This window comes from Antennarius striatus, chromosome 21, assembly GCF_040054535.1.
Source record: "Antennarius striatus isolate MH-2024 chromosome 21, ASM4005453v1, whole genome shotgun sequence".
NCBI lineage: Eukaryota > Metazoa > Chordata > Actinopteri > Lophiiformes > Antennariidae > Antennarius > Antennarius striatus.
This window is the reverse complement of record NC_090796.1, coordinates 4022356-4041921: the sequence shown is the minus strand read 5'-3', so window position 1 is coordinate 4041921 and position 19566 is coordinate 4022356. Positions and strand designations below refer to the sequence as shown.

General features: G+C 40.6%; 3 protein-coding genes and 1 non-coding gene across 10 annotated transcripts in view; 1 reads left to right on the top strand and 3 right to left on the bottom strand.

Moving 5' to 3' along the window:
* The window catches only part of unc13d (unc-13 homolog D (C. elegans)), a 36955-nt gene extending 27318 nt beyond the window's left edge, over nucleotides 1-9637 (bottom strand). The window contains exons 1-2 of one of the 6 annotated variants that reach the window (XM_068305832.1): nucleotides 9120-9637; nucleotides 50-76 (exon numbers count right to left, since the gene is read on the bottom strand). In XM_068305832.1, the coding sequence (XP_068161933.1) occupies nucleotides 50-76; nucleotides 9120-9159 (67 nt within the window). In that variant the 5' untranslated portion in view covers nucleotides 9160-9637. Of the gene's footprint in view, nucleotides 1-49; nucleotides 77-891; nucleotides 999-9119 lie in introns of those variants that run through there. The other 5 variants (XM_068305834.1, XM_068305831.1, XM_068305835.1 and 2 more) reach the window with 5 other exon arrangements.
* On the top strand, nucleotides 2905-9172 carry wbp2 (WW domain binding protein 2). Its single transcript, XM_068305841.1, has 8 exons — nucleotides 2905-3093; nucleotides 4164-4272; nucleotides 4443-4578; nucleotides 4694-4786; nucleotides 4873-5019; nucleotides 5128-5250; nucleotides 6857-6933; nucleotides 7189-9172. Exons 1-8 carry the CDS (start codon nucleotides 3035-3037, stop codon nucleotides 7234-7236), a joined length of 792 nt encoding a protein of 263 aa, XP_068161942.1. The 5' UTR covers nucleotides 2905-3034; the 3' UTR covers nucleotides 7237-9172.
* Nucleotides 9638-9715: 78 nt separating the features above from the next.
* On the bottom strand, nucleotides 9716-19231 carry trim65 (tripartite motif containing 65). Of its 2 annotated transcripts, none has more exons than XM_068305839.1 (8): nucleotides 19146-19231; nucleotides 18322-18773; nucleotides 18113-18208; nucleotides 14800-15030; nucleotides 11845-12013; nucleotides 11667-11756; nucleotides 11324-11541; nucleotides 9716-10024 (listed from the first exon to the last, which is right to left on the bottom strand). In XM_068305839.1, the coding sequence occupies exons 2-8, from the start codon at nucleotides 18760-18762 to the stop codon at nucleotides 9716-9718; spliced, it is 1554 nt and encodes a 517-aa protein (XP_068161940.1). In that variant the 5' UTR covers nucleotides 18763-18773; nucleotides 19146-19231. The 2 variants fall into 2 exon arrangements, with proteins under 2 accessions (XP_068161940.1, XP_068161941.1); XM_068305840.1 differs by having other exon boundaries at nucleotides 9921-10045.
* Nucleotides 17107-17210, bottom strand: LOC137588961 (U6 spliceosomal RNA). The gene has a single exon (XR_011034113.1). It is a non-coding gene; the product is annotated as a U6 spliceosomal RNA (small nuclear RNA).
* Nucleotides 19232-19566: the final 335 nt, after the last annotated feature.

Here is a 19566-nt window from a genome sequence, read left to right as displayed (position 1 = left end):
ACATACACTTGGTGGACTGAGCCTGCAGCCCACCGCTGATGGTTTTTACCTGTTTGGTTCTTGCTGAGCCATGTTCCTGGAAAAGAGAAGATAAAGACATTCATGCTTTAACTCTGAAAATCTGAGGGCGCCTTAGTATGATCATGCGACTTATTATAGTTTAAATCAACCTGGTATTTAAATACGAGGATAAGCTCTTACCATGAGATTTTTTAAAAAGAAATAAGTTGATATGTAAAGAAATTAAATCATTGGATGAAGGAACTCTGTTTTAAATTCTTGATAAGACATTTGTCTGTCAGGAACTTCCTCTATCACTGATAATGAAGAAGACCACAAGCCACTCGGGAATTGTCTGAAAGGCTAAAATAATCTGAGCAACTCCGTAAATATGTAATAGATAGCTGTAATCATTGTTGTTGTGTTGTAAAATTTTAGTTAACTATGAGCTAACTGCTGTATATATCTTAATGAGTCTTACAAATGATAGCCTTAAAATGTGTTCGAAAGGCAACAGCTGTAACTTATGCAGAAGTGAGTTTAAGAGCTGTATTGTGACTACGCTTCACTCTGTATCGCTAGATCCAAAACAAACACTTATGAGTCATTGTCATAGCCTCATCAAATAGCCATTCGCACAACATGGCTCAGTGTTTTGCAGACATTTAAAACACTTAATTTTAGCTGCTAGGTTTAACAAGGACATTTTGGAAATAAAAGGTTGACATCTAAACAGGAAAGATGAAAACAAAAACCTGGTGAAACGCCTTCAGAACAGAAGTACCTGATATATAAACACATTTGACACCACTGACTTCATCATCAACACTGTAAAAGAAACACAGCAATATATTACACACATGCCATTATCTCGGGATTTCCATCTCATACCTGTCCAGGGGTTTGAAGGAGACTGTCTTCAGCGCTAACGGGCTCAAACTGACCTGACATGATGACTTTCAGTATTTGATAGCCTGCCTGATGTGAGACAGTGTGCTCTGTGTGTGAGAGATAAAGGAAGCGTTTTCGTCACAGCGGTTTGTTTCTATGAAATGGAAACACAGCAGCCGAAAGTCATCACTTCCTGCGGAAGGTGGAAACGTCTACAAGTGTAACTTATGACTCTTGGTTTGTATCCTAAATTTATCCTGGATGTAAAATAGCAAACCTGTTGTTTGTTTCTCAATACACAAATCTGAACAAACATACAAAGCCATTAGCTCAAACTGCATCATTTGCTGTGTGCATCCTGAACTGTAACCCAGGCATACAATACTATCATTAATTTACTGTTTTGGTGACTTTCTTTATGTTATTCTCCTAGATTGTGCAATAATTTAACTCCATTGTGAAATGATGCGTGATAGCTTGCAGCTGACAGAGATAATGAATCTGCATCCAAGGCAAGGCATAACACAATAGTCCACCTGTGCTTTGTGTTCCTGTAGGATGGATCTAATTTAATGTTTATTTACTGAGTTATTCTATTACAGTCAGTGATTGATGTGTTTTATTATTCTAGGATGTATTTAAATAGTTGTGTACCTACACCAACGTCATTTTCTTTGGGTTTTGTACATGCACTGTACATTTAAATTTATATCCTTATGACCTTACATCCTTATGAAAAATGTGAGTGTAGTATTAATGTACAAGAATACAAATAGTAAATAAACGCTTTGAATATAAAATCAAAATCTGTATATGGATGCAAAACAATTTCATCTCAATTAGAAAATGATAATACAATTGCAATAATTACAATGTATTTAATATCAGTTATTTTCACCTCAAATCCATTTGCTGAAAAAATTGTGAATTTTTATGTCTACAAAAGTTTGCCAGTATTTCCATAAATTAAAGCCAACCTAAATCTGACAACATTATTGAATAACAGTTTAAAACAAAAAGATATAAAACTTTTATTGTACAATGTGAAATATTTATACTTGAAAGACAGTAACAAGTTATTTTTTTGTATATTTCCTTTAAAGAATTGCATTGATTTGTTAGCTGATTAATGAATTAAATAGTCCATCCATCCAGTTTCTAAACCTAACAATTGTTGCATCTTTCACAAGCATTTGAGACTCTTGCAATTTCCCAGTTCTTCTTTTTTTTGAGTCATCCTGAGAAACACTATTCCTCATTGTAAATGGCACTGGTCTAATTGGAGGTGTGTAAGCACATATTATGTAATTTCCATCCATTCATCCATCCATTCATCCATCCATCCATTTTCTTGTACACCACTGTAATTGTTTCTGTACAGTCACTTTTCCAGTTCGCGAGTCAAGGGTGTTGTTGGAGCCTGTTCCAACTGACTATATGGGTGATGTAAAAAGGGAAATTTTATTTCCTTATTTCTGTTTTGCATTAACAAAATCTAGAGAACTACAGTCAACAGACTGAATAAAGAAAGAATTACCCTACCCAGACTCACCCACCATGGACGCACTAAATTGGGGACAATTAGACGTTTAGAAATCAAGTTATTTAAGTCCTACATATTAAATGAAATAATTGTTAATTGAAAAACGAATCAGTTAAAAATGAATAAATTAAAAAGTAAAAATTAGAATACAAAAATACATCTAGTAACAGAAGATGTTTATTTAAGAACAAAGCTATTACTGCCTTTAAAGGCATCAAAGAACATTACCGTGGATAAATTCGGAGACCGTGTATTCTAATAAATGTGGCAGTTCAAGTGATACCAAACGTTCAAAAACTCATTCTGGACATAATTTTTTTTTGAAGTTCACATTTCAAATTCAAACCCCGTGCAGACTTTCCTCTTAACACAAAACGTAAATTAAATAAAATCTCTTTAAGGGCGTGTGACGTCAGGTTGTGGGCATTTCTACGTGTTGCGGAAGAGCAGGTGCATCATCCACCCTGATATTTCGGAAACGTTCCCATCACAGAGGCAAGGCCTAACGTTACCAAGGCTACAGCTGGGCCTACAGATAAGTTTTTTTTTTTAGAGAGGAACAAATATTCTTGCTGTCGGAGAGTCCGGAGGTCCGTTGACATGACTCTGAACCAGAACAACTCTGAGTCCGGCGGAGTCATCATCAATAATAGCGAAAGGTAACAGCAGTGGGTGTTACGAATGGTAAATAAGTCCTACTACGGTGGAGGCATAACCCACCTCACCGAGTCTTTGTTGTGTTGATAGGATTGGTCAAGTTTAGTAATGACTAATTGTGATTGGTTAGTGTAAGAGCGTCACGTAAAGCACGTCCCGATTGAAGCGCTCACAAGGCGTCATCATAGTAGGACTTGAAGATTCGCTAACTGCTAGCTAGTAGTTTTTTAGCATGTACCGTCAACCCGTCCGAAGTTGCAGGAACATCCCCGTGTAGAACGCCACGTTAAACTTTGTTAGAAATAAAGATTAAAAAATGTTTCTTAATAATTCTGAATATATTTCAAACAGCGGTTTTTTTGTGTGTCGTTAGTAACGTAACAAAAACAGCTAAATTTAAATAGAAAGTTTAGCATATGTTAGCTTATATTCAGTGTCAATATACAGTATGTTGTTTAACTTAATCATTCTTTAGGACGTATCACATACGAGACGAAAGGAAGTGTCTCCAGATGGACGCACAATAACACCATATACATGTATAAGAATAAATCAACCCTGTATCAATTGTTATAGCGTCCTGGTTCATTTTGGAATACAGTAGTTTCGTTGAGTCGCATACTTACGGCCTTCAACCTATTCTGTCGTCACTGCGACTGAGTGAACCATGCCGGCCTCACATGGTAGTACATCAATATCATTCTTTTTAACGCTATATTCCGACTACGTATTACTGGACCACCACAGTTTACATCAGTGGCAGGTTCTTCTTGAAAAGCGTGATGATAAACCCATTACAGCTTACCCAGAACCGGTAGTAAGCCCTGTTATTAGATGGTATTAGGCTTTTACTGCCCCACTGTTTACCAAAAGCAGCTGATGGGCCTTATTTAGCAACCAAACAGTTGCATAATGAACCCATCTCATTTTAAAGCTGTTAAATCAATGAATATAAGAGTGATATTTGCGTTATTTTATTGTTTACTTTGTTATAAAATGTTACAGAAATATCGCAGAAATTCTTGTGTGATCAAGGGGTTGTGTTATTGTACCTGTTTTTTTCTGTCATCAGTGTGTTGATGAACCATGACAGTGTGGAGCTAGTGTTCTCTGATGCGGACAGCCTACCTGAAGCCTTCAGAAAGACCAAGAAGGGCAGCATCTACCTAACTCCATACAGGGTAAGAGACAAACTATAATCTATTGTTGTTGTTTTGTCATAGTTTGTATTGAAATTAAGTACAGTATATCACAACCTACAGAATTCTGACTTACCATTGCTTTAACCCTTACTAATGCTTGGGAGGATGGCGCTGCGCTTTGATTTCATGTGAGATTTGTTTTCACGTAGGTGATATTTCTGGCTAAAGGCCGTGATGCTCTGCAGTCCTTCATGATGCCCTTCTATCTAATGAAGGGTTGTGAGATCAAACAACCTGTACTGGGAGCTAATTACATCAAGGGCACTGTCAATGCAGAGCCTGGAGGTAAGTGTGTGTTGTGTGTGTGTGTGTGTGTGTGATTTAGGTTGTTACACACAATACACAAGTATATCTCTGTAGTCAGTAGCTTCATGGATTCTTTGTGCTGTCTGTCTGACAGGTGGATGGGAGGGTAGTGCTACATTCAAGCTCATCTTTGCAGCTGGAGGAGCCATAGAGTTTGGCCAGTACATGCTGCAGACTGCAGCCCAGGGTATGCTAATAATTCAGTGCTTACCATTTAATAATATTTTCGTTGTGATGCTGACATTTTGGCCGATTGTCTTTCAATGATTGCAGCATCAAGAGGTCAGCCGGTGACTGCTGCATTTGGTGGATGCCCCTACATGGCAAATGGGGCATATACATACCCTCCTCCTCCTGCCAATGGAATGTATCTTGCTGGACCTCCACCTGGCTACTCCTACCCCAACCCTCCTCCACCAGGTAGGAGCTGTGTTACCTTCACTATTATTTCAACTTAGATTTCTTAATACAAATCTGTCTTGGAAAGTGTTTTCCGTAGCTGACCTAATCTGCAACTCTGCTTTCCAGACGGGTTCTATCCCAACCCTCCAGCATTTGAGGCGTCTGCAGCCTACATGCCTCCACCACCTTACTCTGCTCCCCTGGGGCAGCAGCCCCCGAATGACCCTGATCTCCCCTCCTCAGCAGCAGGTGAGTCTCATGAGCAAGAATGTCATTGTAGAGACAAGGATTTACCTCCTGTCTTTTCAGTTGGGGTAGTGAGTGTGGCATGCATATGTGTGTTGGTACATGAGAATTTCTAATTGATTGCCTAATAAATATCACGTACACATGTCTGTGATTCTGTTTGCTTGGTACAGAGAGAATGTGAGGTGACGCTCTGATGTGTCTGTTGACCGTAAAGACTAAAGGACGCAAAGGCTATTTTTTCTCTTTGTCTAGCCCAGTCATGGTCCATTTGCATAAAATGTAAGTTTTACATTGAAAGGGTAAAATAAATGTCCACAACGGCAGTAATGGCTTCATGTTTCATCCTTAGACTCAGCGTGTCAGACAGAGCCCTGCTCATTCCTCTCAGTAACTAAATTTGACTTTTGATAATCACAACAGTCATTAATAGGTTGGGATTATTCAAGGTGACTCCACAGTGTACATAATAATAACAAGGTTAGGAAAATGTTCCTTCTCAGTTGCTGTACATGTACAATAAAACCAGACAGTACAGTAAAACTCAAACAAATTGAGTCTTGTCTAATGGGACCAGACGAGACATGGAACTTCAAACACAAATGTTTGCTTGATTGTCCAAGTAGCTTTGAAGTTTTAGATAATTTAACTAATTGATTCAGTGGAACATTTCACGTCTAACTGTTGGATCTAATGGACAATTTCAGTAAAAATAACGGAACGGAGCTAATATTCACTCATTCATTCATCATGAATACCCGCTTCATCCATTGTCATGAGTCACAGGGTGCTGGAGCCTATCCCAGGGGGGATGTGGGGCAGGGTGCTGTCCGGGCGCGAGCCCAGTACACCACAGAGCCACATGTAAACGGACAACCACGCATTCACACACTCATACCTACGGGCAATTTCTTATCATCAATTGACCTATGCTGCATGTTTATGGAGGTGGGAGGAAACTGGAGAACCTGGAGAGAACCCATGCAGACACGGGGAGAACATGCAAACTCCACACAGAGCGGGACTCAAACCCGGAACCACGTCGCTGTGCAGCGACAGCGCCACCCACTGCGCCACCGTGTCACCCAACAGAGCCAACATTTTAGGGTCATATATTGTACTTTTTACACCATTACATTTATTAATGACTAAAGTACTGTAGATGTTACTTTGCCGATTTAGATCAATCAGTGTTGATGGTCCATCTGACTGTTGGTGTCAAATGTAAAAAAATTAAAAAGCCCAGCAACTTGCTGGTAGATTTATTTGGAGAGGGACCACACTGGCTCCAAACTCATTTCCTCAGATGTGAGCTGGTTGTAGAACCTTGGAAAAACTAATGATAATTAGAGTTAAGTGGACTACAGCTCAAGTTGTTGTCTGTCAGGTTGTTTTTAGTATGCTGCAAAATTGAATTCAACCGCATCATGTTTCCCTCCTCACAAATCCTCAGTCACTGGTTTACGTATTTTTAATGAGAGGCAGAATGATGCCACATTGATTTTTCTCCATTCTTTTGTCACTTTGAGTAACTGTCCAGATGTTAGTATCAATGATCATGCACATGTGTTCAGACTGAGTTTATGTCCATTTCTTCACTGTTTTCCAGCTGAGGCCAAAGCAGCCGAGGCAGCAGCGAGCGCTTCCGGTGCCACACTTCCTCCCACACATGTATATCTTCCTCAGGTGAGTCGCTGTCCATCCAGTTTGTACGGTACTGGCTTTTGTACACATCATGTTGTTATCACTCACCTTTAAGTGGATTTTTTTGCTTATTGTAAACTTTATTGGAGTGTTGAAGTCTTTTTATGGGCCTCGGGTGTTGAACCAATATGTTTTGCTGTAGGTTAGACTAATTTTGAGACATTCTGTGTGTAAACGGGCTCAGAACAGATTAATGGAGTTATGCTTTGTGAACCTGTCCTTCTCCTCTCTCCTCAGGACAAGCCTCCTCCTTACTACCCTCCAGAGGACAAGAAGAACCAGTAGAACATTATCTCACCATCATTTTTCCGTTTCCTGGAATTGACCATATTTTTTCTTATTTCATTTACTGGACATCACAAAGTCTTAAGTTTCCCTTTTCCACCTGTATCATCTTCCTTTGTTTCTCACTCCAGTGCTTTCCAGCCTGAGTTTATACATTTCTTTAACTTGTTACTATATTGTTTTCATCTTAATTCTCGAAGCTCCTTTACTTATTGCAATCTGTGAGAGAAACAGCATAGTTCTGGTCAGAATTGTCAGGTCGTTGTGGGTTTTTTTCAATGTTGTTGAGAGAATTGTTGTAACCTGATGAGCTACTTAGCCTCCATTGCCTTCTAGGTATCTTAAGACTTATGCTCCCACCCTCTCAAGTCTGCTGTACTCTGAAACCAATTTCTAATTTTCTGTGACTGAATTAGATGTTACTTAATTTGCAAACCTATTCAGAGATTAGCAGAATGCAGTGTTTTATTTTTCAATCATTTATAGCCTTTAAATATGTAGAATTTCCTATTTTCTCAAGAACACTATTATAGAGAAAAAGTGGCTTTTGTAAAAGAAATTACAGGCTTTGGACATTTTTCAGTGGATGGGAGAACTAGAAATTAGAGCAGCGTTGAGCCCCAGCAGTGAATCCCTGATCCTAGATTAGAGCAAAGTGAGGGTGACCAGGGCCCCGAGGGATGTCCTGCCAGGAGGGATTATGGGGATATTGTACACAGGACATGCTCATTCATATCACTTTCTGCTTAGTCAAGCCTCTGAGCGTTCGAGAATATACTTGGTCAGACTCACAGCCAACCTGCTTCACCAGTCATTCATGTAAACAGAACAAACCACTAAAGTGTTCAACGCTTCTTTTTGCGGTTTTGAAACTCTTGGTTTGAGATCAGTCTTGGATTGCCTCCGTATCTCTGAGCCTCCACTCTTCTTCCTCTGTGGTCACTAATCTATAAACTGCATCTGTGGCTCATTCTTTGCACTTTCAGAATGCTATGCATCAGGCTCCTCATGAGTGTATGTATTATAACGAAAATAATCCAACTCTGTATTTATTTAAGCTAATTTATTGACTAATTAATGTAAAATGGGTCAAGTAAGAAAAAGAAAGCATGTTTCAACTAATGCATGTGTGCATTGGATTGGATTTTATTAAATGGATCTTTATTCATGTGAAACCATTTTTTTCTTTATTCTACATGTAGCATTGCCATATATTCCACCTTGAACACTGCAGAGTGCATCACGATAATTAATAAACATATTCTAGAGTCAGACAGAGGGGTTTATGCTTTCTGTCTTTAGTCTATAGAAATGTGCTTTTCCCTTCTCAGTGAGTCGTCCTAGTTTCTGGACTTACGCAAAATCCACAGCAGTTTACCCAAAACTGACACTTGATGTCTTTGACAGCATGTCAACATTTCAAAAGTTACAGCTCTACCCTGTAGGGGCTGAGGATTTTTCTAAAAAAACATACAACCAATAGCTCAAAGCCCATAAAAAATATCCAGTTCTCCCGAATCCGTAACAACAGTCAGCTTCGAGGATGGGATCGTGCCCATAGGCAGTCTGTGAAACCTGGAGAGCCAGAATGACTAAAAAAACAGCCCTCCAATTTCAGTTCTATATACTTGCTAATAAAATTCTAGAAAGAGGAAAACACTTTTTCTCCCAGATGACTGTACTTGAACTAGAAAATAAAATATTTAAAAATTCAAATGTGAATTATCCAATTTTTACACAGCTTACGCATCAAGGTAAAGGCATGCTTTACCAGTTCCTCAACAAGAATGTCTTCTCACAGGATTGTACAAAGTGACTGCATAAAAAGGCAGCGTTCAATTTAAAGGTTCTGAACCTAGAGTGAAAAAAAAATGCTTATTTACCTTCCCGAAGAGTCACAAGGTGGAAGTGAATCTGTAGCATAAAGCTAACCTCAAATGCAGACCGAAAACTAGGAAACAGCTTCTACATCTCCTAGAAACCAAAGTAAACCTAGAAGTAAATGTTTTCCCTCTTTTCTGGCACTGGTGCTAAGTTAAGCTAAAGAAAGCAGTTTTCTTTCTACTGTGTAGACATAAATGTCTCAGCAAGAAGGTAAATGAACACATTTGGTTAGATCCAGACAGGACAACACTGACACCACATCCTTTCACCCTTCACAGGTTGTGTATTTACACACCGGGTCATCCGGTGTGTCAAAAATCAATGTCCTCATAGTTGTTGTAATCAGGGACTAGTGTCGAACTGAAGACGACACACACAACAGCGTGACCTCAGCATGTGTGTGTTAATTGTATTCTAGAAGACCCATGAGGCCGCCTGAAATAAGTTCATATTGCTTCTTAGAATGTCGTGTGAATGTAGTTTTTAAATCCCATCACAGTTCTTGAAAAAGGAAAGAAAAAATCCATTTAAAAACACAAGTGGTTAAATTGTCTTCTCGCTGTTGCGCTGGGTCGAACTTCTCGCTGATCTCCTTTCATGTGGAGCAGAGCGTGATGCTGACGCCCTCGCCGATCCAGCAGGCGGGGAACAGCTCCTGGGCGAAGGCACAGTGGAAGGCGTGGAGCCTGGTCTGCCCGTCGCCGTAGTAGGTGAGCGTCCCCGCCTCGTAGTCCAGCAGCATGCCGATGCGTCTGTGTTGGGAGTGGCCGACCAGCGTCTCCCGCCGGCCGTTGTGCCAGGCGCTGAGCTGGTGCTCGTCCAGCTGCAGGCTCCAGGACAGCTCATTCATACCCACCATGCACCTTTTCCCCTTCTCCTTCCTGGGAATGGTCTCATAGGTCACCTGTCAGGCAGACGGACGTGACTGTTTTACAGCACAGAGGAAAAACACTCATCCAAATTTGTAACATTTCGTCCACTTCAAGACCAAATGAACACTTTGGTTTATGACAAAAATGACTCAACCTCAGCTGTACTTTTAATCCTTCCTACAGCATAACTACAATGATTAACCTTCTCAATGCTTCATATTATGATAGGTTTTTTCTCATTACACCCCTGTGCTGATTACACTCCTGAAGATATGCTATGTTGGCTGATGAAGACTAGTTTATTTTGATGAGTCAAGTCTTCGATGGACAATTACTGTATTGGCCCGAATATAAGACGGTGTTTTTTGCATTGAAATAAGACTGAAAAAGTGGGGGTCGTCTTACATTCGGGGTCTAGACAGTATACCCATTCAAAACGCTAGATGGCGCCAGATATCTTTAAAGCGAATGCTGAACTTAATTCCCCAGGCCAAAGCGAACCCCTGTCACGAAGAAGAAAAATAAAAATAGCGGAAGCACGAAGAAGAAAAATAAAAATAGCGGTAAGAATGAAAAGAGAAGAAAATAAGAGAAGAGATAACAGTAAATGGAGAAATGTTGCGACATTCTGGAGAAAAGTGGGTCAGTTCTCGAATGATAGCAAGGTTGGTGCTACTCACCATTCATTTACAAATGTGACTGCACTTTAGTTTACATATTTAAATGTTCAGAAATTAAGATGTGATTGACAGTTTTTGCATGATTTGAATGAGGCAAAATAACATGCTTTTTCTCTCAAATATATTGTTATAATCATTTGTTTCAGATGTACTGTAATTATATTATGTATAACAATTAAATTTGGTGTTTTTATAAAAGTCTTTTTTCAAACTTGAGTCTTGAAAAGGAGGGGGTCGTGTTATAATCAGGGTCGTCTTATACTATACCATTACGGTATTTCTTTTATCCTGCAGTCACCAAAATAAATATTGGAACCATTTTTCACAACATTATTACAAAATAAAAATAAGAGTTTGAAACCTGTCTTTTGTCTCAGGCACACACAGTGGTGTGATCAAGACATCAGAAGCAAGCACATCAAACCAGCAAATGAAGACTAGCTGCTAGTGTGTTGTTAATCAGCCAGTCAAGTCAAAAATGACAGATTGTTACACTAGATGGAGGACAACCAACAATGTCTGCTAACTCCTACGTACAGTATTTCTGGGTGAAATGTAGGTAATTATGCTTTTATATTAAAGTTAAACAATCATAGTGATTCTCATTCTGAACCCCTCCGAAGCTGACAGCATTCACACGTGGGTCTTTACCCCGAGGTAGGCCCAGGGTTTGGACACCTCCAGCTCCCAGTAGTGTTGTCCGTGGGTGAAGCCCTGAAAGCAGAGCACCTGCCAAGTGTGGTCAAAGCGGGCTTCATGCGGAGGGACGGGACGCGGCCCAGAAGTCAGATGCTCGGCCCTTCGGTTCTCTTGGGACAGAAACAGGTGACCGTTGGCTGTGCGAGGGTCAAAGGTCAGAGAGCATCGGTCTGTAATAAGGCAGAAAACAAGGAAGAAGTGATATAAAATTAAAACATTTTAAATTAAAAAAAGGTTCTTCCTTTTCTCATGTTAAATACTTCAGACTGAGGGTAAATTGTTGGCAGGGACTCACAGGCACTCAAACCCTCCTTCCCAGCAGGATGGCACGGAGCAGCTGGACTAGGAACCACAGCCAGAATTGGCCTCTTATCTTGGGGGGAACCTGGAGGCCATTAAAAACCACAAGAGTGAAGACTAAAGAACTGACCACTGCTACTTTATGCTGAATCTCCACAGAGATTCGTTCATACCGTCTTTGTCCTGATCCACAGCTGCGCTCACAGCTTTCTCCAGGTCCTCAGACACCAGCTTGGAGACGCGGGATAAGACTTCTGTGACCACATTTAATCGATCTTGAAGGTTAGGCGTTATGTCCGTGGGAATGTCCTTGAGGCGTGGAACTTCTATGACCATTGATTCCTGTGAGGAGATTCGCGTTTTAGAAGAAGGCTTGATGACGGTGGATAATATTTGAGCTTGAGCAAAGAAAAGACAAGCACACTTGACTTTGTATTTTATAAATATATATATATATATAAATGCTTAAATGCGGTAGACTGCATGCTTGACATACAGTCTGCACAAAGTTCAATCCCCAGCATCTGCAGCTATACAGTGGCATAAGCCAGTGTCAACTGTAGGCCGGTCCCAGGAAAAAGGATGACACGCTGTGGCGACACCTAATTGGACAAACCTAAAGGAAGTTTTATACGTATTGCATTACGTATTTTCAGTGCATTGATAAGATCGCTTGCACCCTGACACCGAAACCTTTGACTCTGACAGGATGTTTACACAAATGAGATATGAAACAAAATTTCCTTGATTCATTGTCAGAGATGGAATTTTTAAACTTTATCCACAATTACACAAAAACCACTAAACTAATTTCCACAGTGAAATCTTTCAAAGTGTTTGGGTGACTTCCTGTGCTTGCTGTTTTGTGAAAAATTATGGCATTATTCCCCAGTTCCCCTGATTAGACATGACATCAAAGGTACAAATACGCACTTCCTCTAATTCCAAAAAACTATCCATCAAAGTTTCAAAGAGTCACTTAACTCTGTTCAAACACAAACAGGGGAATGACCCTGTTTGCTGCCATCTAGAAGTAGAAATGAGAAGCAACCCCCTCTTAAATCAAATCATTATAATAATATAACATAACTAGCGGGACCCCGTAGAAATTCCACAATAAAACAATAATATTAGACTTCATACCAAAAATATGAAAACAAATGTATTGGTATTTTAAACCAAATGCATCCAACATACTCAAAAATCAACGTGGTGACGTAACGACTTTGTGTTGGTAAATCATGGATTGCTCTGGGCGGGCATTGCGAAGCCATAGGTGAATGTTAGCAGGTTAACTGGAGAAAGAAAGTAACTAATCATGAGACTGGGAAAGCAGCCAACATTAAAGGAAAAGGCACCTGACAAAAGAGCAAGTGGAAAAGAAATTTCAGAGAAGTGATAGTTCTGTTAGCTGACTACATGAACAGAACTGTATATAGTTAGTTAAAGAGTTTTTGTCAGATGGCCGAGGAGCATTTTGGATACTACATCGATTGTCCCATTCCAAACGGAAACCATAACTGGACAGACTGTTTGTGCTAGCCAGCTAGTTTCACTCAGAAATCGTTGTCATTTTCTGTGTTGGTCCTGTTGTTTGGATTCTCGCTCAAAAACAAAATCAACAGTAATGACACTCTAAAATTTATGTATAGTCAATGATGGGCAGATGAAGCCCCATGAAGCATTGAAGCTTTTCATCACAATAGGGTCACTGCGGTTCGAAGCTTCATGAGGCTTCATTTGCTCAAGTACGACATCCACTGGATGCTAAAATATCAGTTGGCATGAGTTTGAGGTGTGTGGCATTTTGCAGAAAGTCTGTGATTAAAAATGTTAGCAAAATAAGGAAGTATGCAAAACGTGTATATTTTAGTAATGGCAGTACTGTGTGTGTGTGTGTATAAAAAAATAAATAAATCTATTAATAATTCTTAATAATTACTTTTAACTCCAAATGCTTGCACATGTATACAGTACACACACACACACACACACACACGCACACACGCACACACACACACACACACACACACACACACACACACACACACTTGCAGTATGAAAAAGTATCCTTTGGACATGAAGAAAATGAAAATACAGTACACATGTACAATGAGAGGAGGATGGTTGGGGTTGGGGTATGGACAATGATTGTGCTTATGTAACGTTGAGGTATAGCCAGTGATTATGCTTGGGTCATATTAATGTTTTTTATTTAAAAACAAAATTTTTGCCCACTGTGGCAGGTCTTATGTGATTTTTTTTGGAAGATTTTTCTCCTGGTTGAGAAAACACCCGCCTTATATCGCTGTCAAAACACACGGCATAAACAAACCACTACCTGAATCAGGCCAGGTCCACATGTAACCGCATAAGTACATTGATCAACACGTTTATAAGCATAACTCTAAGAAAGGGACTGAAACATGTGGAAATTCACGGTGTTCCCCCTGGAGAACGACCTCTATCACAGTGTTCTCCCACCAGCAGGCAGTGCATCCCAGTCGGACTGGTGTCATTGAGGAACGTGAATGAATGAATGAATAAATATATAAACTTTATGACTCACAAAGAAAGAAACAGACGAACAAATACCCAACTGTCAAGCATGTTCATCAACGCATCTTCGACTTGGAGCTGTTACACGTCAGAAAATAGACGGTTTTAACTCTTTCCATTCTGTGTGTACATGTAGACACAGATACACTAATGTCGCAGCAGTTTTCGTCGCAGGGAGACGCCCCCGGATGGAAAAAGTTTTCGGTTACAGCGTCCACATGACAACACAGATCCGGCGTTTTCAAAAAAACTTCACGTTGGCCAGCATTTTCGTCCCGGATATCTGCATTGTTGTGTGGACGAAAGGCGTACCCGCAACAAAAAGGCTCGCTGCCCGATGCCTTACGCCATATTGTTCACGTGATTCCTTCTGGCAGATGCGCCATAATTAGTTGGCCGTCGTGATTGGTTGGGCGCTTGATTAACAAGTAGTAGGTGTAGTTAAAAAGTGTGACAACGAGAGGTTTTCAAGTGAGCTTATTCAAATATACAGTACAGGTGGGAGATATTATAACATTATTCGGGAACTTTTCTTTACAGCCTTTCTATTAGAACTAAATGCGACAAACCTTGATGAGCTCTGTGTCAGACAGGTTGTGCACCACTGCTATCTGCTCCTGGCTCTCTCGGAGTATCTTGGAGCGCTCCTCTAGTTCAGCTAGCCGCGCCGCTGCTTCTCCGAGGGCTGTTTCTTGCTGCACCTCCATGAAGAGCTCTGTAGCTTCCTGCTTCTCAGCAAGTATTTTCATCAGGGTGGAGAACTTGACATTTACCCAGGCAGACGTCTGCTGAAGAGTCACCTGTTGGAGGAAAATGCTCAATCACACGACTGATTTGAAGAATCTTAGTGAACACTGAAGATTTAAAGGTCCCATATTATGCTTTTTTAAATTCATGTCATTCAGCTGACAGATATCCAACAACACTGTACTTGAAATGCCTTCCCCAAAGTCATCTGTGGTCCTCAGTAACTTTGAATATTGATAAATTCTGTTCTGCTCTCTAAAGGTCTGTTTTAATGGGGCGTAGCTCTCAGCTCCCTATCTCCACTCTTGCCTTCCCTCTGAGCCTTCCCTATCTCCTCCCCCCTCTGAGCTTCCCAATCAACACTGTCGTACCCCGCACATTCACGTGCGTTTGTTTACTTGCGCCACTCGTTTGCGCCTGCATTACAGATCAATCGATCACCATTGTCTGGAACTTTTTTAACTTTCAGTAACTTCACTGCTATGTATTTCTTTCTATTCTTCTCGTGTTTTGCACTCTTGTTTTTCTTGAAACAACAGTTGATTTTTCGGTAGAGTGTGGACCTGCTTCCTCATGCTACCCAGTCTTTGCTGGGTAGCATGGCTCATTGTGTAAACACGATGAGACCAGCTGGTGAGATAATTACATCCCGCTTCAAAGCAGTGATGTATTGTGATTGTTAAAGCTGTATTTTCTGAAAATCGTCATGGACAATGACAGATCACGGATAACACAGGAACTAAGCTAACGCAAACTAATGAAACATGGGATTTTACCAGTAAGACCAAGTATTTCTTTTTTGTATTCTCATGTGTGTGTGTGTATGTGTGTGTGTGTGTGTGCTTGTGTGTGTGTGTGTGTGCGTGTGTGTGGATACACACAGCTCTCTGATCACTTAAAAGAGCTAAAGCTGCTTTCATTCACCAAAAAACAGACAGTTGTTCTGAATTAGTAATTAATGTGCAACTGGTTGTGTTTGCATATAACACACACACACACATACACACACACACACACACACACACACACACACACACACACACACACACACATACACACCTGACTGCTAACTAATTAGCCAAAGGCTAGTTGAATTCAACAGCTTGTGAGGAACTTTCAGTGTGTACCTCTGATCCAGGTCATTATCACACACTGGTACCGTAGCTTGATCACGAACCACACACACGCACGTGCGCAAACAGACACACACACAAACTGACACACATGACTGAAGTAGACCTAACTAGTTAGCCAAATGCTAACTGAGTTCAAAAGCTTGTGAGGAACTTTCAGTGTGTAGCTCTGATCTAGGACATTACTGCACAATGCTACCGTAGCCTAAAAAAAAACTCCCCCCTCGGGGATTGCATGTCAACCAATCAATATTGTCAATCACTCTGTCCAATCACAGAGCAGATTTGTGACATCACAAATACCACTCAAGCAAAATCCGATCGTTTGATCCGGTCTGGTCCCTGAATTCCTAAAACTCCAAATATCTACTGATGCTGAAGCGTTTTTTTACCAGATTCTAAGAGTTGGTCGGGTTAGGGAGGACCACTATGTACATTTAGAGACCTGAAAAAGTGTGATTTTCATAATAGGACCCCATTAACTTTTCTGGCATTACAAGCATAACGAGCTGCACCAATGAGGAGTTATTGCCACCTGATAAAAAAAATGTACTGAATATTGACGTTAAAATGTTGGAAATAAACTTTTTTTTAATTTTAATTTTATATACTAATCTGATCCCCGAAGGGAAATTAAAAGCACACTTCAGTTGGTGAATACTTCAAAAGCATGCATACATGTTAGTTTTTACAGGCCCCTGTTGCACACGCATACACACAGGGGGGCCTGTTGGCATGCAGAGGGAGGTAGAGTGGTGGGCAGCCCATTTGTGGAGCGCCCCAAATGAGCAACTTGTAAAGGGATGGCGCCTTACTCAAGGGCGCTACGGCAGTGCTCTGGAAGTGAGCTGACACCTCCCACTGTCAGCTCACAGTGGGAGCTGACACCTCCCACTGTCAGCTCACACTCGGGGCGTTTATTGGGCGGGAGCGGGAATCGAACCGCCGATCATAGGAACATTGGATGACCTGCTCTACCGCCTGCTCTACCACTGAGCCACTGTGGAACGCTTCACGAATTTGCGTGTTATCCTTGCGCAGGAGCCATGTTAATCTTCTCTGTATAGTTCCAATTTTAGTGTATGGAGAGTTAATTTTACCTCAAGAAAGTAGTGCATCCCTGGGATGTGCTTCAAGAAAAATTTCTGCATCACATCATGACGTTTATGCATCCCAAAAGTAATAACAAAAAATATTATTGAATATTAATATTATTGAAATGTTAAAGCCTGGTAGTTATTTAAAAAGCTCCAGAAACAAAGAAAGATGTAATACAGTTTGGGGTTTTTTTTACTTTTGCTTTTCACTCATTAATTTTCTTTGCCTTTAATTCATATATTCTGTCAGCTTGGTGCAGAGAAGGGTCTGCCACAAGTTAACAGAGCCTTCTCCACACACATTTTGGTAGTATGTCAGTAATACAGTGCGCCACTCGCGCATTAACACTTGCGACTCCACCTCATCGCGGACTTTTGGTAGGCAGTCATGTGATATCGGACGCGCATTCTATTGGCTGACGACATTGGTTAGTCTCGGATTTTCGTGAGACACCAAAGCGCTTTAATCAGTCTATCAGAGTGTGGGAAAGGGTAATACAGATAGAAGGTGGTTTAATATCGGTATGGGAAGGGTTCATAAAGGTTTAAATTACCGTAAATAATAAGATCTCGATCTCGGATGCCTTAATCGCGTGTGGTTCCTGGAATGCATTAAGCACCAAGAACGAGGACGCACTGTATCTATCTCTTAATCTGCATTGACTTCTGATTGTTTTTATGCAAGAAATTGTAATTTTTTGTTGAATGGAAGTGCATTCAGAGCTTGCGTCCCAGGGACGTACGCTGTCTGACATGCTTCCCTGTCAAAAATGTGCGTCAAAGACGCAACGACGCACGCAAACGAGAACGCTGTGTATGTATTACCGAAGTAATACTTGTATCATATTTTTGATTCAAGCCATCACCAATATATGTTGAGAAACAAATTTCTATCAGTAATTCACCTTCGCTTGATTGATATTCTCCACCAGGTCTTTGATACTTCTTTCTGTCTCGTCCACGAGTTTTCCCACCTCCTTGCTCTTCCTTTCCAACAGCAGCTTTAAAGTAAAGACATCAGAATGACACAAACACAATTTTTTTTGAAGCTGAAGTAAATTGTTGAGTGTCAAACTGCGCTGACCATCCATGTGGTGCAACTGTATTAATATACCTTTTGATTTTCCCATTCAACTTCCAGCAGGACCTTCTCATGGTTCTCACATTCAGCGATGCCACACTCATGGCACACAGAAGCTCTGTCTTGCTTGCAGTAATAAACCAGTGGTTTTCTATGGCGATCACACAGCAGCATGGCTCGTGTCCCCTCAGGCCCCCTCAGGGGCAACTCTCTCCAGGACAGCCCGGTGCTGTTTGCAGCTTCGGTCAGCACCGACAGAGACACGTTACGCCTGAGAGTAGGCCTGGCGTCAAACTTCTCATTGCAATTGGGGCACTGAGGTCCAATCCCAGACTTGAACTTGGTGTCCCAGTACTTAGTGATACATGTTTCACAGAAGGTGTGACCACAGGGGATGGTGACAGGGATTCGGAAATGCTCCAAGCATATGCTACAGGTCAGATTTGAATTCTGGGAATCCATCCCTGAGGACATAGGAAGCACTTCTGTGAAAAAAGAAGGGAAAGGGTGATGATGATGTGACAGGACTCAAATCAATCTCAATCTTTTATATCCGTACTTCCAAATGACAATGATGTCACAGCAGCTTATCTCTGTGTTAATACACAGTAGTACACTAAGTCTCATGGTGCTAGTTAGCATACTGTCGAAAGGCTCAGTCCAAATGCTAGCCACACACACGCTGACTCAGTCAGCTGGAAGCAAAAGCTAAAGCTAGCTAACGTTAGCATGGAACCAAGTCACTTCATGTTAGCTAGGACCCTGTGGAAATACAACAGATAAAAATAAAAAGATTCTGATGACTTAAGTGTACATCACCGGTCATTTTAAACTCGTGACACGTGATCAGTTCTTACCACTTCAACAGATACATGAATATTTATTCGGGTACAGCATCTATGTGACCACTGAACATCAGTCGGCTTCAGGTTCCCTGATGACGCCAAACGCATAAATGATGCCTTCAGTACCATCGGATAACTGAGAAACTGGTTCGTACCATCATGTTATTCAAAGGTAAATCGTTAAATTTATTGTATCTTCTTCACAATAAAATTTAATTTCACACGTTAATGTTCACTGTTTGGTCATTCGCTATAATCTAGAAATATAATCACAATACTTATTGGTTTTTACGAATAAGGACGATTATTACTCGAATTACAACCATAAAATTAAACACCAATAAAACTTTTATGCTGGATTATAAATACGTAAAATATTGGTTGATGAGTTGAATTAAAATACATTATTGACAAATTCAGTTTTATTTGTTCG